This window comes from Lissotriton vulgaris, chromosome 8 (assembly GCF_964263255.1).
Source record: "Lissotriton vulgaris chromosome 8, aLisVul1.2, whole genome shotgun sequence".
In the NCBI taxonomy this organism is placed as follows: Eukaryota; Metazoa; Chordata; class Amphibia; order Caudata; family Salamandridae; genus Lissotriton; species Lissotriton vulgaris.
The window spans coordinates 12,206,857-12,230,043 of NC_141696.1; the positions used below are offsets into that span (position 1 = coordinate 12,206,857).

Consider the following 23,187-nt stretch of genomic DNA (forward strand, 5'->3'; position numbering starts at 1 on the left):
GTCCAAGTAGTCTTAGTTTCTCTGCAATCCAACTCAATTATAGCTGCAGGAAAACGTCACCCACCCTTACATTCGGCTATCTTGGCAAAAGAAAAGGACTCGATAGTTGCATCCAGCTCTTGACATTGAGTAAGATAAGAGATTTTCTAAAACCGCCCTTACATTCCCGTCCCTTTTAACTTTACCAAACTTTTTTTAACTTAACTAAAAGTAACCGGAAAGTAAGAACATGATTTTATTTGCACAATGATCTAAATCTTTTTTTTCTGCTTACTCCACATTGCAGGAATCAAATATCTCCTGTTGCCATCAAATTTAAATTCATGTTAACGTCCCAATTTCTTAAACTATTTTTAATCTTTTACTAGTAATTAATGTACTAACACTTTAGTTAGATTCCTGGTGGTCATCCATTCCTATTTGTAAAAATTGCAATATTATTTGGGGTGAGTGACTACCCATGTCACGGAGCAATCGCAGCCCTTGTCAGGGTGACCCCTGAAAGCCACTAAATGAACCTGAGCTCACCTCTCTGGTAGCTCAGCACAGAGCAGGCAGGCTTAACTTGGCGCAATGTGTAAAGTATTTATGCAACACCAAACAGGAATACATTCAATACCCCAAGTAATAACTATCCCAAATCGAAATAGAAAAATAGGGTAAAATGTAATAAACAAAATGACACAAAGATCCAAGAGGGAGGAACTGGAGATATGAATTTCTAAAGCTTTAAGGAGAAATGGCACCGAAAAGCTCTAAGCACCAATGATAGTTTATGGAGGCGGTAAAACCAGGACCTAAGCGCAGTTTGAGGCTGACCACAATGAAGCCCTGGTTGGATACACCAAGTGGATTCGTCCCGGTAAAGGTCTGTAAGTCAAAACTCTTGAAATGCTCTTGTCACTTTTTGAGAAGAGAAGCATTGAAATTTCTCCAAAGTCCCAAAGCAGTTTGTCACTGTTTGAGAAGAAAGATTCTCCCCGCTGAAATGATAGCCGCCGCCGTGGAACGGAAGGATGAAAACATGAAGTAAGTTGGTTCTGTTGAAGCTTTGGAGCTTTGGAAATTTCTACCTGAACATTTTATAAGTCCCAACGTTTTTTCAGAGGACCTTTGAGTGGGTCGAAGCTGAATTTCATTATGACTCTGTGGAACTGCCAGTCAGATACTTTTACCAGCAGTTCCTGGAGGAAAAGTTTAGCAAAGTTTCCAGACTTTCTTCTAGTGGCCAAACATCTAAAGGCGTACACATCTAAGGCCCACTGGCCTCCTGTGGAAGGCACTATTGACCCTCAGAGTCTCAGGCAGAGGACAACAGTAAAGTCTAGCTCTCAGCTCTGCCTGAAGTCAGCCTAACTCCTTTGAAGGATTACCAGCTACATCTGATGTGTAAAAATGCAATACATGTTGTATAAATTCTTATAAACAAATGATATGTGGACCGTTAGAATCTGACTAAATGTGCTATAAATGATTCTTTAAAGTGCACATAAGAGGTGTGGGTTAGAAATGAGATCATCCTCGTGAATACGATATGCATTTGCTGTTCTGTATTATGCAAATATGTTAAAAAGTGCCAGGGAGGAAACGTAGTCAAGGTGGATGGTCTGATGCTCAAAAACCTCCAAAATGTTCCGAAAAAACGAATTGTGTATGATAACTATTCTATTGTCAGCTGTTCTGTTTCTTTCTAAAACAAAATCCAAGTTTAAAACATAATATCATACATTCACATTTCATCACACTGCTATCAGTGGTTTACTTTCCGAATATTCGGTTCTCTAAAAACAGTAAAAATAAAATAAAGGATGTATCAAATGCAGTCCATGTAAAAGTTTTGCTGTGTTGGTGATACAGAAGGGGCAACTTTCTACCCTTGTAACCCCATTTACGCTCTTATTATTGTTTATCCTCCATTTAATAAATGTAATGACTGGCCCAAGTCTAAATATCTGCTCCCACCCCTTAGTGTTTCTGGCTTTAATATGTTTACGGCCAACAAAAGATTCATCAAAAAGAGGAGTTAAGCAGGGAAAGAGTTTGGGGGAAGACTACCCCTAAGGCTGACATGTCTTAACACAAACCAACCCTCTGATGTAGTCAATGAAAAATATCACATAATTGCAGATTAGAGAACTGGGTTCAAATATTATAAGGCTTTCACTAGGGCTCTACTCTCTTGTCCTCGTGTTGTTCCAGGCAATCAGGAGTGATCTAATTCGTCTCTTAAATCTGTTTATTGGCTGGTCCGACTTTAGACTGTGTATTGACAAGTTATTGGCCAGAAATTAGTAGATTATTTAATCTCCTTTATCCTGTACTCGTATGGGCTTCCCTGTGCTTTGCAGCCTCTCTGGTGTCAGCAGTTTGAGTTTCCAAGAACCTTTCATGCTGCCTCTCAGTACATTTATCACCCTTGTTCCCTTTCCATTTTATGGCCTCCACGTTTGGTTGCTTGCTAGCAAGAAAGGAGCACAGCGCTCCCCATAAGATATCTTTGTTTCTCTGCATTTACTTAGACAGGTATATTTTAGAGTAAGTGCTAGTTTGATAGTCCCAGCTCAAATTGTCTTCAGTCCAGGACAATTTATCTCTAATTCGGTAATTTTCTGTGCGGGTCCATTGGTAATTATAGTCACCAAAGTAAAGAGCTGGTTGATGCTCCAAATCACAGCAAATACGATCTCAACAATGTTCAACCTCTAATAACACCATGTGAAGTTCCGTTTTTGCATAGCATGTGCAGGATGGGCGTTGTCACAGATAAAGTTTGAATCTGGGTCGTCTACTTATTTCCCTAAAGTTACTATTCATGAAAGCGATGCCATGCCAAAGACGCTTCCTAATCCAGGTGTTGATTGTTGGTTTTAGGTGGCGATTGAGTTGCATGATATCATGAAAGCGATGCCATGCCAAAGACGCTTCCTAATCCAGGTGTTGATTGTTGGTTTTAGGTGGCGATTGAGTTGCATGATATCATGAAAGCGATGCCATGCCAAAGGCGCTTCCTAATCTAGGTGTCGATTGTTGGTTTTAGGTGGCGATTGAGTTGCATGATATCATGAAAGCGATGCCATGCCAAAGACGCTTCCTAATCTAGGTGTCGTTGTTGGTTTTAGGTGGCGATTGAGTTGCATGATATCATGAAAGCGATGCCATGCCAAAGACGCTTCCTAATCTAGGTGTCGGTTGTTGGTTTTAGGTGGCGATTGAGTTGCATGATATCATGAAAGCGATACCATGCCAAAGACGCTTCCTAATCCAGGTGTCGGTTGTTGGTTTTAGGTGGCGATTGAGTTGCATGATATCATGAAAGCGATGCCATGCCAAAGACGCTTCCTAATCTAGGTGTCGGTTGTTGGTTTTAGGTGGCGATTGAGTTGCGTGATATCATGAAAGCGATACCATGCCAAAGACGCTTCCTAATCTAGGTGTCGTTGTTGGTTTTAGGTGGCGATTGAGTTGCATGATATCATGAAAGCGATACCATGCCAAAGACGCTTCCTAATCTAGGTGTCGATTGTTGGTTTTAGGTGGCGATTGAGTTGCATGATATCATGAAAGCGATACCATGCCAAAGACGCTTCCTAATCTAGGTGTCGTTGTTGGTTTTAGGTGGCGATTGAGTTGCGTGATATCATGAAAGCGATGCCATGCCAAAGGCGCTTCCTAATCTAGGTGTCGGTTGTTGGTTTTAGGTGGCGATTGAGTTGCGTGATATCATGAAAGCGATACCATGCCAAAGGCGCTTCCTAATCTAGGTGTCGTTGTTGGTTTTAGGTGGCGATTGAGTTGCGTGATATCATGAAAGCGATGCCATGCCAAAGGCGCTTCCTAATCTAGGTGTCGTTGTTGGTTTTAGGTGGCGATTGAGTTGCATGATATCATGAAAGCAATACCATGCCAAAGGCGCTTCCTAATCTAGGTGTCGATTGTTGGTTTTAGGTGGCGATTGAGTTGCATGATATCATGAAAGCGATACCATGCCAAAGACGCTTCCTAATCTAGGTGTCGTTGTTGGTTTTAGGTGGCGATTGAGTTGCGTGATATCATGAAAGCGATACCATGCCAAAGGCGCTTCCTAATCTAGGTGTCGGTTGTTGGTTTTAGGTGGCGATTGAGTTGCATGATATCATGAAAGCGATACCATGCCAAAGACGCTTCCTAATCTAGGTGTCGATTGTTGGTTTTAGGTGGCGATTGAGTTGCGTGATATCATGAAAGCGATACCATGCCAAAGGCGCTTCCTAATCTAGGTGTCGTTGTTGGTTTTAGGTGGCGATTGAGTTGCATGATATCATGAAAGCGATACCATGCCAAAGACGCTTCCTAATCTAGGTGTCGTTGTTGGTTTTAGGTGGCGATTGAGTTGCGTGATATCATGAAAGCGATGCCATGCCAAAGGCGCTTCCTAATCTAGGTGTCGGTTGTTGGTTTTAGGTGGCGATTGAGTTGCATGATATCATGAAAGCGATACCATGCCAAAGGCGCTTCCTAATCTAGGTGTCGATTGTTGGTTTTAGGTGGCGATTGAGTTGCGTGATATCATGAAAGCGATACCATGCCAAAGGCGCTTCCTAATCTAGGTGTCGGTTGTTGGTTTTAGGTGGCGATTGAGTTGCATGATATCATGAAAGCGATACCATGCCAAAGACGCTTCCTAATCTAGGTGTCGATTGTTGGTTTTAGGTGGCGATTGAGTTGCGTGATATCATGAAAGCGATACCATGCCAAAGGCGCTTCCTAATCTAGGTGTCGTTGTTGGTTTTAGGTGGCGATTGAGTTGCATGATATCATGAAAGCGATACCATGCCAAAGACGCTTCCTAATCTAGGTGTCGTTGTTGGTTTTAGGTGGCGATTGAGTTGCGTGATATCATGAAAGCGATGCCATGCCAAAGGCGCTTCCTAATCTAGGTGTCGGTTGTTGGTTTTAGGTGGCGATTGAGTTGCATGATATCATGAAAGCGATACCATGCCAAAGGCGCTTCCTAATCTAGGTGTCGATTGTTGGTTTTAGGTGGCGATTGAGTTGCATGATATCATGAAAGCGATACCATGCCAAAGACGCTTCCTAATCTAGGTGTCGTTGTTGGTTTTAGGTGGCGATTGAGTTGCGTGATATCATGAAAGCGATACCATGCCAAAGGCGCTTCCTAATCTAGGTGTCGGTTGTTGGTTTTAGGTGGCGATTGAGTTGCATGATATCATGAAAGCGATACCATGCCAAAGACGCTTCCTAATCTAGGTGTCGATTGTTGGTTTTAGGTGGCGATTGAGTTGCATGATATCATGAAAGCGATACCATGCCAAAGACGCTTCCTAATCTAGGTGTCGTTGTTGGTTTTAGGTGGCGATTGAGTTGCGTGATATCATGAAAGCGATGCCATGCCAAAGGCGCTTCCTAATCTAGGTGTCGTTGTTGGTTTTAGGTGGCGATTGAGTTGCGTGATATCATGAAAGCGATGCCATGCCAAAGGCGCTTCCTAATCTAGGTGTCGATTGTTGGTTTTAGGTGGCGATTGAGTTGCATGATATCATGAAAGCGATGCCATGCCAAAGACGCTTCCTAATCTAGGTGTTGATTGTTGGTTTTAGGTGGCGATTGAGTTGCGTGATATCATGAAAGCGATACCATGCCAAAGACGCTTCCTAATCTAGGTGTCGTTGTTGGTTTTAGGTGGCGATTGAGTTGCATGATATCATGAAAGCGATGCCATGCCAAAGGCGCTTCCTAATCTAGGTGTTGATTGTTGGTTTTAGGTGGCGATTGAGTTGCATGATATCATGAAAGCGATGCCATGCCAAAGGCGCTTCCTAATCTAGGTGTTGATTGTTGGTTTTAGGTGGCGATTGAGTTGCATGATATCATGAAAGCGATGCCATGCCAAAGGCGCTTCCTAATCTAGGTGTTGATTGTTGGTTTTAGGTGGCGATTGAGTTGCATGATATCATGAAAGCGATGCCATGCCAAAGGCGCTTCCTAATCCAGGTGTTGATTGTTGGTTTTAGGTGGCGATTGAGTTGCATGATATCATGAAAGCGATGCCATGCCAAAGGCGCTTCCTAATCTAGGTGTTGATTGTTGGTTTTAGGTGGCGATTGAGTTGCATGATATCATGAAAGCGATGCCATGCCAAAGGCGCTTCCTAATCCAGGTGTCGTTGTTGGTTTTAGGTGGCGATTGAGTTGCATGATATCATGAAAGCGATACCATGCCAAAGACGCTTCCTAATCTAGGTGTTGATTGTTGGTTTTAGGTGGCGATTGAGTTGCATGATATCATGAAAGCGATACCATGCCAAAGGCGCTTCCTAATCTAGGTGTCGTTGTTGGTTTTAGGTGGCGATTGAGTTGCATGATATCATGAAAGCGATGCCATGCCAAAGGCGCTTCCTAATCTAGGTGTTGATTGTTGGTTTTAGGTGGCGATTGAGTTGCATGATATCATGAAAGCGATGCCATGCCAAAGGCGCTTCCTAATCCAGGTGTCGTTGTTGGTTTTAGGTGGCGATTGAGTTGCATGATATCATGAAAGCAATACCATGCCAAAGACGCTTCCTAATCTAGGTGTTGATTGTTGGTTTTAGGTGGCGATTGAGTTGCATGATATCATGAAAGCGATGCCATGCCAAAGACGCTTCCTAATCTAGGTGTTGATTGTTGGTTTTAGGTGGCGATTGAGTTGCATGATATCATGAAAGCGATAGCATGCCAAAGACGCTTCCTAATCTAGGTGTTGATTGTTGGTTTTAGGTGGCGATTGAGTTGCATGATATCATGAAAGCGATAGCATGCCAAAGACGCTTCCTAATCTAGGTGTTGATTGTTGGTTTTAGGTGGCGATTGAGTTGCATGATATCATGAAAGCCTGCCACTATGAAAGGAAGAAGGAGCATTCTGGAGCACCCAAGGATTTCTGCAAGAGGACAGTGGGCGCAAGAGAGGAAAGGGCAAATGGTAATTGAAGCAATTGATGTTTTTCTTCTTCATTGATTGGATATTTTATTTTCATTGCTTGACATCTCTTGTATTCATGTATTTGTAGTAGTAATCTGAACACCCAGTGAGAAGAGCACACTGCTTCTTAGGGAAGAGGACACATACTCCTTGCATGGGGAACACCTTTCAAATGTCAGTTGGGCTATAGTAAATTAAGAGATTTTTGTAATTTTCTGAACTGAAACATGTTTTTTCCATAATTCTGTTGGGAGTGAGGTAGAAAAGAAAACCTCTGAGTTGAGTTGACGTACAGAGGAGCCAGCTGTTGGGTGGTTGTGGAGAGAGATCGGGGTCCCTCAGGCACTAGCATGGGTCAGGATAAGAGAAGTAAATGGCATAATTGGGATTTGTCTTCTGCACTACGTTTGCCAACGCTGTGGTCACGTGTACATCACACTGCCAGACTGGCAATATTGACTCTGCTGGTGATTGGGGAGGGGGTCACAACACGGAAGCGCACATGTGATAGCGGCAGTCCTGGGTTGCACGACTCCTTATACCATCACAGGTGACCTCCTTTATTTTTATTTATTTATTTGAAAAGTTTTATATAGCGCTGGCTAGACCCGGATGTATCAGAGCGCTTTACATGAGGACACACATTGTTTCAGAGCATAGTTACCAGTTACATACTTAGAAGTTACACAGTTTCAGAGCATAGTTACAAATTGCTGGAGCATAGTTACTTTCGTTAAAAACATATATGTAAGGGAAAAAGTGGCACTGCCCTGAGCAGGGGATGGAAGAGATTGTAATCATACAATAGAGATAGATGAGCACAAGGAACGAGCACTTATGACAAGTCATACCAACCACAAGCTGCACCGGCCTGGAATCTTAAAGTGTGCTATTAAACGGTATCCTCCTCCTCTTCATACTAGTATTAACATAACTAACCTACCAACCATAACCTGCCATTCATACCAAACTATCCTCCCTAGTACACCTACAACACTACATGCCATGCCCTTGCTAACCTACTTGCACAAAAATACCTACTTACCGTAACTAACCTACCGATGTACAATTACAAACATTTGATTTATGGTTTTATTTTTGTGCTTCAGGCTTTATGAAGGTAAAAACAGAAATGGTGCCAACGTTGGACGAAAGAGGCGCGGTCCCCTTGCAAGATTTCAAGTTTTGTTGCGACAGTGAGACGATTACAAGCAGTGCCTTTGGTAAGATCCATGTTGTTCCTGCATCCTATGTATATTGAAGGAAAGTTCTTCCTCCACACCCAGGGATTTTAAACACAAATTGGAGCTCATCCTGTGATAATTGACCATGCTCGGTGTCCTCATATAGCCGTAGGTCATCTTGCATTTATGCTGTTTGAAGTGCACTTAGTTTAAATGGCTTCTTTGATGAGAATGTATTCTAATTCTAGTTCATTTTGATTAATTTAGCTGTTTATAGGGCTCCATCAGAAGAGCTTGGGTGGACTTATTGGGAGTAAAAATGCTTATAAACTGTGTATATATGTTCAAAGCATGTGTGTTTGTAGATGGAGTGGCAGGCGTCGCAATCTAAGGTAGTAGTCCCTGAGGTGGAAAGCCGGGGACTTAGGCTATTATTTTATCTCTACTGTCCTGTGTGCTCCCATAAAGAATTACATTTATGTGTCTGCACCACCTGCCCCTAAAAACTGACTTTCTTTTAAAAAAACGTAATTTTTTAAAAACGATCTATTATTTTAATATTACACACTGCTCCTATTCTTGGAGGGACAGGCTCATCCAGGCTGCCGATTTGGGGCTCCTGGACGCGAGAATACATTGCGGGCCCATTTTGGGTGAGGGAGGTCGGCGTGCTAATCTCTCGCCAGCCCACTCAACCCAAGCTATAAAATGCGCCCGTCCACGCCAGACCGGGCCCAGGACCCAGCACTATCTCTACCAGTGCCGCACACTCAGCTGTATACGCAAGGGAGGCTCTAGTCCAACTTAGACAGACCCCCCAGCCGAGTTGCTCCCATACACTCACAGTAATGAATCCGCTCACACATTGTCCATCATGTCCCTTCCAACTTCAGGGACCCGATTACCGTCTTCCCACATGGGCCCCAGTCAACATGGCCCTACTTAACTGCCGTTCGCTGCCCAAACACGCTTTAGAAATAAATATGCTGTTACAAGACCTCCGCCTAGAGGTCTGTTTCTCGCAGAGACATGGCTAACAGCTGATTGTAACCCAGATATTGCGCAAGCTCTGCCCCTGGGTTATTCGATACAGCGCCATGACAGACCAGCAGGGAAGGGTGGTGGAATCGCCTTGATATATCAAGACCACCTCTCCTGTCACATCACCGATAGCCCCATTTTGGATTGTGAAAATGCTCTGTTCTCGATCCAAATGTCCCCTGGGAAATCCCTCCCAGGCCTCCTGGTATATAGACCCTCGGGCCCCCAAGGGCGCTTTTCAAGCTCTCTTCTGGAAGCCGCTCTCGCATTAGCCAGTACTTCTTCCAACTCCATCATCCTGGGTGACTTAAACCTTCATTTCGACAACCCCAATGATAAAGGAGCTTCAGAATTACTACTTGATCTCGCAGCCTACCAACTCCACCTCCTTAGTGACCTACCCACTCATAAAATGGGTCATCTTTTAGACCCCCTATTCTCAAACATTCCCAATTTAAAAATTCAAAACCCGATACCTTTACCTTGGACAGACCATTTTTTAATCTGCTTTAGTTGGCACTTGCCAGCTCCATACCGGCCAAAATTACCCTCCTCCTGTCTCGAGCGTCGCTGGTCGAAATTGGATACAGAGGAATGGAGGCACTTCTTGGAACACTCTAAGCCACCTAATGATTCCCTCATCCACGCAGCAGACACCAAGTTCTCTGCTTGGATTGAAAATTCCCTCGACTTAACCCTTCCCAAGACCCCAGTCCACATCGCTAGGGGTAAGCCGCGATCCCCATGGTTCAACCAGGAGCTCCGCTTACAAAAAAAACTATGCAAAAAACATGAAAGAGCTTGGAGGAAAGAACCCACCCCCCAAAAAAAGAAAGACTATAGATGCGCAATCCTTATCTATAAAAAAGCTCTTAAATCCGCTCAAGCAGCTTTCTTCGAGGAAAAAATTAGAACCTCCTCCAACCCAGCCAAGGAAACGTTTCGCATAATCAATAAACTTTTAAAGAACCCGACCCTCCCCTACCTGATGACCCGCTTAAAGATCGTTGTAATGAATTCGCTGAAATTCAAAATATATTAAAATCTCTTCCTCCCCTCACAGACGACACTTCCCCTGATCCTTTGCCCCTCACCCAGTTACAACCCGGCTCCGGTCGGAACGCCTTCTCCCCCGTCACAGAAGAGAACCTTCTCCCTATTTTTTCATCCATCAAAAGTGGTTCCCCACGTGACCCAGCCCCCACCCCCCCCCCCCATATTCTTAAATCAGTCACACCACCTATTCTCCCACCTTTGGTCCAACTTATAAACACTTCCCTTACTCAAGGCTGGAAAAATTCCATTGTGAAGCCCTTTTTGAAAAAGCCACATCTCGACACAACAGATCTGGGTAATTACCGCCCCATCTCCCTTTTGCCCATAGTGAGTAAAACGGCTGAAAAATTTGTCAACAAGCAGCTCTCAATCTATCTTGAAAATAACAACCTCCTCCACCATTCCCAAACGGGCTTTCGCCCAGGTCAGGGCACGGAGACAGCCATAATGGCTGTCGTGGAAGAAACGCGCAAAATCTTGGACTCAGGAGGATCAGTGGCAGTGATCCTCCTGGATCTAAGCGCGGCGTTCGACACCGTGAACCATCACATCCTGATCCATAGGCTAAGGGCATTAGGTATCTCAGGGCCGGCTCTAGCCTGGTTGGAATCCTTCCTCCACAACCGATCCTTCCAAATTTGGGAGGGATCCTCTAAATCTCACTCCACTCCCTTACCCTGTGGCGTTCCCCAGGGCTCCTCTTTGAGCCCTACCCTTTTTAATGCTTACATGTCACCCCTCCAGGAAATTGTGTCCCCTCATGGACTCAAGCTAATGACGTATGCGGACGACACGCAGCTTGTAGTATCTCTTAACCAACCTGACCGCTCCCCAGACAATCTCTATTCATGCCTTTGCAACATCTCACGCTGGATGGACCGATCCGACCTTAGGCCTAATGGCGAGAAAACGGAGATCATGGTACTAGGTAACCCAGCCCACTTTAATCCAAACTCTCTGTGGCCTTCCTGTATGGGTCCAGCTCCGACCCCTAAATCTTCTATTAAAAGTCTGGGCTTATGGCTAGACCAGGACCTCTCGTTCACAACCCAAGCTAGGAAATCTGCCGGAGCATGCTACGGTATCCTCAGGACTACTCGCAAAATCCTGCCTTTGCTTCCTCAAGACACCAGGAAACTTATCATCCAGAGTCTTTTAATATTCAGACTCCACTACGGTAATGCCCTGTATCTCGGCGCCCCAAAGAAAGTAATTGCCAAACTTCAGGGCGTACAGAATTCGGCAGCCAGGCAGCTAACAGGCATCACCCGTAGAGCTCGGCAAAACCAGCCCTAAGGCTTCTCCACTGGCTCCCGGTGCAGGAGCGGATAAACTTCAAAACGCTCTGCCGTACCCATAAAATCCTCCACAACAACGGCCCACCCATTCTCAAACATTTCATCAGACATCATGTTACTAAAAGAAACTTGCGCTCCGCTCATCTCCATCTGGCATATGTACCTAGGATCAAAAAGGCCCGCTCGGGAGGTCGTCTTTTCTCCTTCATCGCTCCCAAACTGTGGAACTCTCTCCCCCTTACCCTGTCAGCGGAACCCAACCATCTCACATTCCGCAAGGATCTGAAAACTTGGCTCTTTCCCTGATCTTTCCTCCTCTGCCACTACCTTGTCATTAGCGCTGGGACGCTCAAGGGCAGCCATGCGCTTTATAAATCCCTATTTCATTTCATTCATTTCATTTCATCTGCTTCTCTGTCTTCTGGGGACAAACACAGGTTACAAATATAGTGTAGAGGATACTTTGTGTGGCAGCGAGGGCAGAAACAGAAGAGCGTCGTTCCATCTCCAGCCAGGCATTCTCTGAGAAATTGATGGAGACCGAAGCAGAGCCCGTTGAGCGAGGCCCTCTGGGGGACTGTGACCTAAGCAAATCAATTTGATGTGTGATCTAGCTATAACTCAATAAGCAGAATGGAAAATGTCATCTAAACAATGACGACAAGGGGAATAGTGTTGTTCAAACCAAACTGTGACGACGCTGAACCGGAGTGCAGGCTCACATGTGTAAACCAGACGGCGGAAAGAAAACAATCTAACAATTGAGTTGATGCCCTGCGCATTATCACCAAGAGGAGGTGTCACTCTACCTCGTGACTCAAAAGGCTTCTTCAAAGAAAAACAACTTGCACACATCCAGACCCAACACTAGATGGCAGCAATATGCAAAGCATGTGAATCAACAGCACTACATGCCAGGAACAGATGCTTACATGGTTTGTAACCTATTCTTTTACCCCTTCAGTGCATCAGAATGCAGCACTTGAGCAATCAACAATAAAGAAGTGTGCAACCACCACGAGAAAATGAGTCACTGTTCATGTTGTAAAGTCACCACCGCTCCGATAAGCCTCTCAATCGTGTTCTGCACATTTCGAATAGGAAAATATCTTCCTGTTACTCTTTCCTTATGTCAAGTGCAAAACGGCAACAAGACAAACCGATTCTGTTACCGGATGGTAATCCAATGGAAAAAACAAACTGCCACTCACCATCAGTGTCCAAAATAGTATCCACTGGCCTCTGGCGATCATAAGGGAAAGTGGGTTTGTGGCTGTCTCCTATGCCGACTGTAGGAGAGTAGGGTCTGCTATCCTATGGTCACCCCAAATTTTTGCTTTTTGCTTCACTGGTTTATGACTTAATGTGGCTGTGGGCCTGCTAATCAGACCCACAGCCTGCTGTTCTCTCTCTAAATTACTGCCAATGCACTCTAGGTGCATTACGAATTGGAACTGGTTCACCTTATTGGCCCCTGTAACAGAGTACCCTAGGTACCCAGGGCATAGGTGTTTCCAAGGCCTACCAGGGGCTGCAGCATGTATTTTGCCACCCTGGCCTGGCCTCCATATTTGACACAACTGGCTGATCACTCAGCTGGGGCAAGTTGGTGTAATCACCTCTTGCTTAGGTGTAGTATACCTATACCTAACCTAAACTGGACACATATGTTCCTATCAGCCACTCCTATGGAAGGCCTCATCAATCCTTGAGGCAGAGTGCTTGGAAATATGTGAGATGGTGCTCTAGCATGAGCTGAGCCTGTCTGCAGCCGTCGGGAACCACTCCCTTAGCTGTTCCGGGATATTGCCATACCATATACTCTTAAGTGCATTATAATCCTCGCGGTTATTTGCTAACTTTGGTTTGGCTTTATCAAAACATGTCAAGTAAGGTGTCATACGATTTGGAATACTATCCCCTCGACAGTTCTGTCGACGGGGATAGCATTCCACCCTTCTAGAGGGGCACGACATGTACCTAGCCTTAACCCCGGTTAAAGTTAACCAGAGCCTCAGCATCACAAAATGGATTCTGCCACCACAGACACAAGTCTGACCTCCTGCTGTTGGGAGTCCTTCCAGCAAGGAAGGCTCGGACAAAGGGTTTCCTGCCTTGGGAGGTGCAAGCACCACCTCAGACAGGATTTTGTGTATTGGGTAGGACAGGGCTGAATAGATAGAGACATGCCCGGGGCACACAAGGTGTCCTCGTGCATAAGCCAGTCCAAACCGGTCCTGGGACTTTCCAGACCCAGGCCTGGCGAGGAGCTGGACAAAGGAAAGGGGGTGTAACCGCCCCCCTTCCTGGTACCACCCAGAGGAGGGACCTAGCAGGTGATCCACCCCGCAGATTGGGAATAAGAGTGGGAGCAGTGCCATAGCACCTCAGATCATCCTGAAATCAACTTGAAACTAAGAAGACGACTGGACTTCGACATTCTGCTGCTCAGAAGACTGAAGAGTATCTCCCTTGTGGCCTAGGAGTGGCCACCCTGTGAACACAGGTACCAACCAGCAACTCGACGTCTGCTTTGCCGCCGCCTCCTGCCGGAGCCTGAGCCCAGAGCCTGACAAGACCCAGACTCCCAGACTTCTCACAGCCCGATCCACAGTCCCTGCAAAGAAGGGACCCGTGGAGGCACCGAGAGACGTGGGACCGGACCTCTTGGAAGACCCCCGAAAAGCTGACAGCGCAGCAACCAAGGCACCCTCGACGTTGTGCTTTGGGGACTGAGACCCCCTACCACCGAGCAGCCCTTGCACCGAAGATCAGCCCCCCAGCATCTCCACGATCTGCGTGGGACCCTTTTGCATCGTGCCACTCGACGCGCCATCCCGGCCACTAGCCACGTGGTCAGCGGCCATCTTGGCGACCAAAACTACGACTTACACTGCGGGTCTGGTTGCTCCAGACTTGCCCTCGCTCCTGTAAAAGGGAGCACCCACTCTGACCTTGCTGGTCCGAGTGATAAGCCTTTTTCGATTCCTGCGTGGCTTGCATTAGCCAAGGCCTGTTTTCTCCAGTCAAGTTGCCGACACCGCCAACAGCGAGAAGCCTGCATGGAACAGCTCGTGATCGACTCCTGGACGTCCTCGATCTCTTCGTGTCCACGTGGCTGCAGAGAGAAGCTACACCTCAACGCCTGTTTGCACCCGACATCGCCTGGTTCCATCCTGGTTCCACGGTAGTTACTGGCTAGTGACTTTGAACATTGTCCCCTCTGCTTTCAAGTCTTCACAACTTCAGATCCACCGGAACTCTTCACATCGAGCCGCCTGCAGCATCTTCAGCTCCAAGCACCATCGACCAGCGTGACGAAACCCGACACTACTTCGACCCTATGCACCCGCGTCCTGTGGGTGAGGGAACTCCGCAACGCCGGTGTTCCCACACTGGTACACACCTCTAGGGCCTGTGTCTTAAGTTTCAGCTTTCTAGGTCACTCGGAAGGTTCCTATCTAACTAACTTTGTAACCTTTACGCACCATAGACTTAACATTGGTGAGTGCGTGCACTTTAAACACTGCACCTGAGTCCCGCGGGCCTTTCCCGACTTAGTCACTGCTAGTCCCGATCAGCTCCAGCGATTCCCAAGGCCCTAGGCCTACTTCCTTTTCGCTTGGTATCCCTTATACCACTTTCTTAGTATATGGTTTAGGTGGCCCCTAGGGCTCATCCATATTGTGCAACTTTTGTGTATTTTAAACTGTCTTGTGTTTAACGCTTGTGCTTCTGTGCTCATAAAGAGTCATGGGGATATTTGTAGTTAATAAATCTATATATATTTTCAATATATATCTGTGTGGTGTCCTTACATTTGGTATTCAAGGGGGTTGTATATGGTAAAACAGCTTGCTTCACATGCCTTTTCAGAGTTTAGCCTAAGACTGCTTTGTCCACGCTACCACTAGGATAGCTGGTCTATAATGTTGACTTACAACCAATCATGTTAGGGGTTGCTTGGCATGGTACAAGGTGATCACTAGAACTAGTGAGCATCATATTCCAGGCCAACTTCTCACATTGGTGAGCAGCGGATTGGGATTTGAGCTTGCTGTTGTTTTACCATTGCAATCTTTGAGATTATCATTTGAAAGATCATGCAGGTACCTGCTAGGTACATATTAAAACAAGACTAGTATACTTAAGTTCTACTGAACTTAGTTGTTGTAGAGGATAGGGAGTAGCACACCCTGACTACAACTACCAGATAAGTTTAGTAGGTAAACACCAGTGTAGGTAGATTGCAACATATCCACCCACACTAGAGCAATGTCTGGGGCAGAAGGTTCCACTGGGAATGTCTCTGCTGAGAGTGACCCTCCAAAGGCACCATCCGGATTTGCTATATTTTCCTTTAAGGAACTAAGACAGCTTTGTGTCTTAAGAGGTCTGAAGACAGGGCCATCCCCTACTACAGACCACCTTAGAGAGCTCTTAGACCAGTCTGAGGCTCTAAAGACCTCTAAAGCAGACCCCAAAGGGAATGCTGAAGGAGGCTCTCCCACTGAAGATGATAGTACTGAGACCCCTGTCCCTGTAATCCAGTTAGATGAGGATGACCAAGTCACTGGAGATACTCCACCTGAAGAGGAGGAGGAGGAGGAGGAGGAAGAAGAGGAGACAGAGGGGGGGAGCAGTGATTCTGATGATGGCAGAAATAGTCAGGTGCTAGTCAGCAGGCTTAACCAGGCTAACTTAAGTGTATTTGGGACTAAAGCAAGAATGACCTTGCCCAGGCACCCAAGTGGACTTAACCAGGAGCGTAGGAGGAGGAGGAATCACTCAGGTGACTCCAATTCCTCCCAGGCTTCTAGAGGCTCTCATGGTCACTCCAGAAGGGAGATGACTAGCCCTCAGAGAAGGGAACATGAGGCCAAAATGAGAGAGGCTGAGCTTAGGACCCAGAGACAAGAATTAGAAGTTGCCCTGGCCCAAGAGAAACTTGCTAGAGCAAGACAGCCTGGAGAGAGTGGGGTAATAGAACCCACTGGTGGCAGCATTATCCAAAAGGATAAAGACAGGTCTTTTGATAAGAGAAACCTGAGTAAGATTGTGCCCCCCTACAAAGCTGGGGATGATATCCACAAATGGATGACTGCACTTGAGAGAGCCTGCAAAGTACAGCAGATCCCTCAGGAGCAGTGGGCAGCAATCTTGTGGCTCTCCTTTGAAGGTAGAGGCTGAGACAGACTCCTCACAGTTAGTGATGGGGATTCTAGAAATTACCTGGTCCTGAAGAGTGCTCTGATTGATGGGTTAGGCTTAACCACTGAACAGTACAGGTTAATGTTCAGAGATACCCAGAAGACACAGACTCAGGACTGTACAATTTGCTTATGAGAGAACACATTTTAAACAATTGTCAGAACCAGCAGTTGCATCAACATCTGGTTGACTCAGATTTGACCTCTCCCCAAGAATTGGGAAAGAGGGCAGATAAATGGGTTAGAACCAGAGTTAAGCAAAAGAACCAGAACCAGGGTGGTGACCAGAAGAAAACAGACCAGATGGGTGGGGAGCAGAAAGCTAAATACCAGAAGTCTTCAACAGGGCCCCAAACAAATACAGAGGGTGGGTCCCAAACTTCCAGGAAGAAGAAGAAAGAAGGTCAAAGAAAACCCTGGTGTAGTACTTGTAAAAACACCTCTCACTGGACAGGTGAGTGTAAAAAGGGTGGAGCCCCCAACACTGCAGCCCCTAAGGCAACTGCACCCACTAGTACAGCTAGCAGTGTTGGTCCACAAACTAAGGGGGTAGTGGGTATCACCTTGGGAACTGAAGGAGATTCTGACCTAGTCAGAACCCTTACACATGCTGTTCTGGTTTGTAAGGGGGGCATGGATTTGACCCCTTGTAACGACCGGGTTCTCAGACCAGATGGGATCAGCTCCTGAGAGCCCCTCCAACCCAGCCGGAACGTAACCACCTCCCTCCTCAGAACCATCTATCCAGGCACCTGGGTACCTACCCGAGGATGGGGAACTCACAATATACAAGCTCATATCATCAGAAACACCACTAAATCTATAGGGATACTAAGAATACTCACTGATTACGAAGGACATCCATGCCCTACACCACACTCATACCTCATAGTCTCGCGACCACATGGGTCCAGACTAATCTACCCTGGGGCAGTTCTGATTATCTACCATTACACACTGATTACCCTCAGTGCTCACTCAAGCCGCAATCTTGCGGGTATACACACTGTTCACCCTCAGTGCTCACTCGACACGCAATCCGGCGTGTCTACACACTAGGCTGCAGCCCTAGCGCTCTCTCTCTTTATCTGGCCCACAATCCGGCGGACCTAAACACCGTATCCCCCCGGTGCTCACTCACTTACAATCCGATCTGCAATCCGGCAGATCTACACACTGGCCACAATCAGTGCTCTCACCTACGCCACTTACCAATGACGACCACTTTCCTATGAATACCTTCAGCTCTCTCTCTATGTTGGGAGGTCTCTCTCACTATTCACTAAGGGTTCGCTACTACAATAATATTATGGGATGGCCGAATTACTTAGTATATAATTTATCCCTTAGTTCAAGGGCTCCTCTCTCTCCCTAATTATTCAGTTATCACTTACCTGATCAGGGGTAGCATTTGTTCAAACAGTAATACCTGACTAAGAGACAAGGTTACCTTTACTGTGTAGGGACAAGAGATATACACACTGTATGCAAGAGTTATTCCCTGATTTAAGCGCTCCTACTCCCTTTTGATCCATCAGTTGCTACACAGCATCTGGTTAGAAGAAAGGTTAGCTCTATCTTAAGAACAACACATGCACACTAGTTCACTAAGAACTGGGGTATCTTTATTACAATAACAATAAAATAGGAATAGACACATACACAGATCTGCAGGGTCTCTGTAACTAACAGGAACTGTAACACACTACTGAAAGGAAAAAGGATTAGATATACAATAGCCTAGGGAATAAAGACAAAATTAAGGTGTAAGTGTAAAGTGGACTAGTTTAGACTACCTCACCTATTAGAAGGAAGATTTCTCTCTGTCTCTGGTGGGATCAGGGCTCTCTCTCTGTCTCTCCCTCCGTCACCACAGCTACACGCCTCTGGCTCAATTGCTCCAGCTGACAGCCTCAACTCCGTCATCTGCTTTAATGCATTCTGTACTGCTCTCTTCAGCTTCAGCAATCATCTGCCTTCTTTCTCCATTCCAGAAAACCAATAGAACTGCACTGCACTCTGCAGCTCCAGCAGACATCCTACTCTCCACTCTTCAAGAACCAAACTGACCACTCCTCCTCTTCTGCACTTTGCTGATATGGATTCCTCTCCCCTCATGGAAATTTCCAACAGAGGGCTGCCTCCCACCGAATTCCTGTGCTAGCTCCAAGGCTTCCACGCAACCGCAGTGCGCATCTGCATGTTACGTCTGGGCCCATGAGACAAACACATTCCTCGGATAAGAACCAGTCCTGGCTGGTTTTCCCCTAGCAGTCAACAGCCTTAACTATAAACATTACCTTTCCCCTTGAAGCATCTCATCTCTGCAGGGATAGAAAGCAAAATGGAGTCTCTTTAGTTCTGGGCCTTGTAGGCCTGAGAAGGATGAAATAACCCTTAGCTCTGTCAGAGTACCTACATAAACCATACCAATGTGTAATATAAAGTCAGGACCACAGGATCCAACCTCTACTATAGGCAAAATAATGAAAGACAAAGCCAATAGGCAATAGATGGATTAGAGTAAGGGATCTATCATCATATAAAGCAGCTATCCTCTTCTATGTCTGGAAAAAAGGGCTTAAAAGAGCCAACACAAGCTAGGAATACATATCCTAGATGTGAGCAAGCTTAAAGTCTTTATCACTCCGAAAACGAGCCAAAAAGCCTGTCAAGACATTCCACCCATAGACTTTATCTTGCGAAGATCTATAAACAACTACATCCAAGTAAACAAACATCAACAAAACCAAAAACCAAAAGACTCTCTAAAATGAATGACAACTCAAGGAAATTTCACCTGAAACTTGATATAGGGAATACAAATCTAACAGCCAACTGAAAACAAATCAAAGCACCCTTGACCTGAATGCTGAAACATATCTAAAACTTGATCTGATAACAACAGAAACTAACCAAAGTACCCTCAAACTAAATGTGCCTCAACTTCTAGTGATAACTGATAAAATCTATTGATGTAGGGACATGTTTGTAGAATGAAAACAGCAAGGGGCCTAAACGGGGCCTACCTACTTCGGTCAACTTAAGAACTAAATGTGCTTCAACTTCTAATGATAAAACAATAAAGGGCCTAAATGAGGCCTACCTACTTTGGTCAACTTAAGCTAATGATAACTCATGAAATCTATTGGTGTAGGGCCATGTGTGTGAAATAAAAATAACAATGGGCCTAAATGAGGCCTACCTACTTTGGTCAACTTAAGAAAGAATTTGGTGAAATCCGCTCAAGGTCTGGGCAAACATTACTAATAAATGTAGGACATAACCATACTAAAAGACACACCTCCCAGGACAACTTAAAGTCTAGGGTAACCACCCTTGGATCAATCAAAGTGAAAGTGTAATAACAGGAAAATAAGGATAACCCCATTCCTACAAAATAGCTGGTGTAGCACTATGCATATCAAGCAATGAATCAAAGAAAGTTATCTAAGTGTGGTGTATATATTCTTCTAAAAGATAATTCAGACATACATAGTCAGTCCAGAAATCTCTATAGCTAAAATAGCTAAATCATTAACTTAAACTTGGGAAATTCAGTAATAGTAGACCATGCCAAATTCAATAGGCAAAGGTCATAAGTCATCTAACTCAGGAAACAGGTTGCACATAGTCTCTTTGCATCATTCTGTGGAACACATGTGTGCACCATCATATTTGTTTTGTCCCTCCATTGGCAAGACTGTTTTGCAGAAAACAGGAAAACTATAATAGGTGAAAGATAAACCAGTGTAAAGTCAATCTGTAATAGCATAGCATACTAAAGGCAGAATATATATGAGCACTGCATAACAGGACTGAGAAATTGTCAATTGGGGCCTGTTTGTGATAATGCCCATCTGAAATAAAAAAAAAATATGGGGAAAAAAATGACTTTTTCTGTTGGAAACATAATTATAACCAAATAAAAATGAGTTCTTTTAGCATAATTTTGGGGTTCAAGGCAGTCAATTGTGGATTCATCAGTGTAGGTCACCACCCTTCATCTTCATCTGGATCCGGTGCCAAGGAAGCACTTCCTCCGATCTGGTAAGTAGTCACCAGCTTCCGTCGTTCATCCGCCACCAATCCGGTCTGGTCTGGTTCCATCTTCCGAAAATAACAAACTAACATAAAAAAAAAAATAATAAACTAAAATAACAAAGGGAGTGGGAGGGGGGTGGGCCGACGCACACACCAAACACCACAACCCAACAACCTGAAACGAAAAAACAAGTATCATTAATCTAGCAAAAATACATTTTCCATTTAAAAAGCACCCCAAGTGCTTTTCATTTCTTGTAAGAAGAAGCATCCTAATTCCTGAAAAAGAATTCTCTAAATCCAAGGGATGATTTAAACATATTCTCTAAATTTGTTTGGGCAAAATCCAATTTTTTCATACACAGCCAGAAGGGCTGGGGCCCTAGCTACTCTCAACTCATCCGAGAAACAGCCCCTCCCTTCAGAAAGATGCTCTCGCTCGGAGTTTTGAATCCGATCCAAGCAAAGTAAGCAGGAGCCGAGCTACAGTGCGATGTAATTTTGAATCACTGCCAAGTGCTGATCTCATTGCAGGAGCAAGGCTGCTGCCAACCATTCTTTCCAAGCATCTCTAATCTCTAGTCAGGGAAGCTCACTTAGGCCTACTGTATTTATCTAACTCCAAGGGCCAAGCGTCTGCCAGTTATTCTGCATGTGCAAGGATCCCTTATCTCCATGCAAAAGAAGCCCGAGTCAGTTGGAGGACGGTAGCCCTCCTTTTACATCAACAATTGTCCGCGGAGAAGAATTGGAGAATGGCCAATGATACCAAGACAGGCACTGCTCGGCGCTCCAAGAGGGAAAAGCCCTCCCTTTACAAAACAGCTTTCTCTGGGAGCCAGGCTACTTTCAAGGTCGAAAAACACATTCCCCGGAACTCAAAACAAATCTGTTCCCAGGCCAGAACCACTATTCTCAAACTAACTGAAGCAAATTGAAAACGTGACGAAAAGCATCCTAAAATTAGTAATTTATAAGGGCATATATTTTTTGTAACTAAGTGACATGCTAGCATTTTAAAATAATTCAGTACTGCTACTAGCTGCAAGGGAAAAAATATTAGCAGACACATTACATTTTACTTTTTGAAAATAACATGTGAAACACCATAATTTTGCATTGCAGAACCAAAATTTACATAATTAAGTGTGCAAGCTCTTCTAGTCTACCTATTAAAAAGGGCCAGATTCATCAGTTTTTCAAATAGTCATTTTTCTAACTGAGTGGGTACACTCACACAATGGTCTGCTACATATCAGAAACATTTGCATTTGAAAAAGGTTCAGCTTGCATTGGAAAAATAATGTATATTTACTAGAACACATTTGTTTTAAAAGCACACGGTTGCATTTCACTAATTAAAAGCACATTTTACCGTGCACTGTTGGGTATGATTGATTATTCACAACCTGTGATCATTCCAAAACACCGGTTTGCACATTCCTTTCTAGTTGGAAAACCCTCTACGAAATAATTAATTAAAGCAGCCCGTAGCGTGCACTCTAACTGGGCCATCTCTTTAATATTTCACTCATTTTAAATCATGCGTTCAAAAATAATTCTCCACACGTCTGTGGATGCATATTAAGTAGCACATGTAAATGAACACTGCTCTTTCTCTCCATGCAAGATGTTACCATTCTGTCAGCAAGCTGACAAAGCACATAGGCAGAACCCAGCAACCAATGAAAGTCAAATCAAACCATCATCCATCTAAACACTCACTGACTTTTCGTGTCAGCTCACATAACTATGCATGTTAAACAGCATGTTAAAATAAATACTGCCATCACAATTCAAGATATTAACCCTTTGGCAGCTCAAACACAATCATTCCCCAATGTCTGCAGTACATGGGAAATTCAAGAACTCATCTCTCCACGTTTTCAGATAACACGTGCGCACATCTACAAAACATTTTGCCCAAGCATTTGAAAGAGATCCAGCTCTCTCCTGCCTAACGCAACAATAACATGCACTGTACAAGCCATATCCACACGGCGCTATTCACAAGTCATATTTACAAGAAAGTCAACAAGTTAAAAAAAAATGACAAGCTCTTCACAAGGAATATATTCAAGGCGCAATTCACAAGGAACACAGCAAGTCAAAATGAGAACATGCTCCTCACAAGCTACATTAACATGGCGCTATTTACAAGCCATATTTACAAGAAACTCAACAAGTCCAAAAAATGACACGCTCTCCACAAGGCATATTTACAAGGCGCAATTCACAAGAAACACAGCAAGTCAAAATGAGAATATATTCCTCACAAGCCATATTTACAAGGAGCTATGTACAAGAAACTCCACAAATCATATTACACTGAATACATTTCACATTGCATAGCAGAAGCAAATGCAGCAAGCCATTTAATGAGCAATTTAAAAGC

At 44.7% G+C, this 23,187-nt stretch overlaps 1 protein-coding gene across 5 annotated transcripts in view; it reads left to right on the forward strand.

The window, feature by feature from the left end:
* The window catches only part of LOC147693224 (uncharacterized), an 83,084-nt gene that overhangs the window by 35,705 nt on the left and 24,192 nt on the right, over positions 1 to 23,187 (forward strand). For 3 of the 5 annotated variants that reach the window (XM_086933626.1, XM_086933628.1, XM_086933627.1), the window contains 2 exons: positions 6,839 to 6,959; positions 8,069 to 8,182. In XM_086933626.1, the coding sequence (XP_086789752.1) occupies positions 6,839 to 6,959; positions 8,069 to 8,182 (235 nt within the window). The remainder of the gene's footprint in view (positions 1 to 6,838; positions 6,960 to 8,068; positions 8,183 to 23,187) is intronic. The other 2 variants (XM_086933629.1, XM_086933630.1) reach the window with 1 other exon arrangement.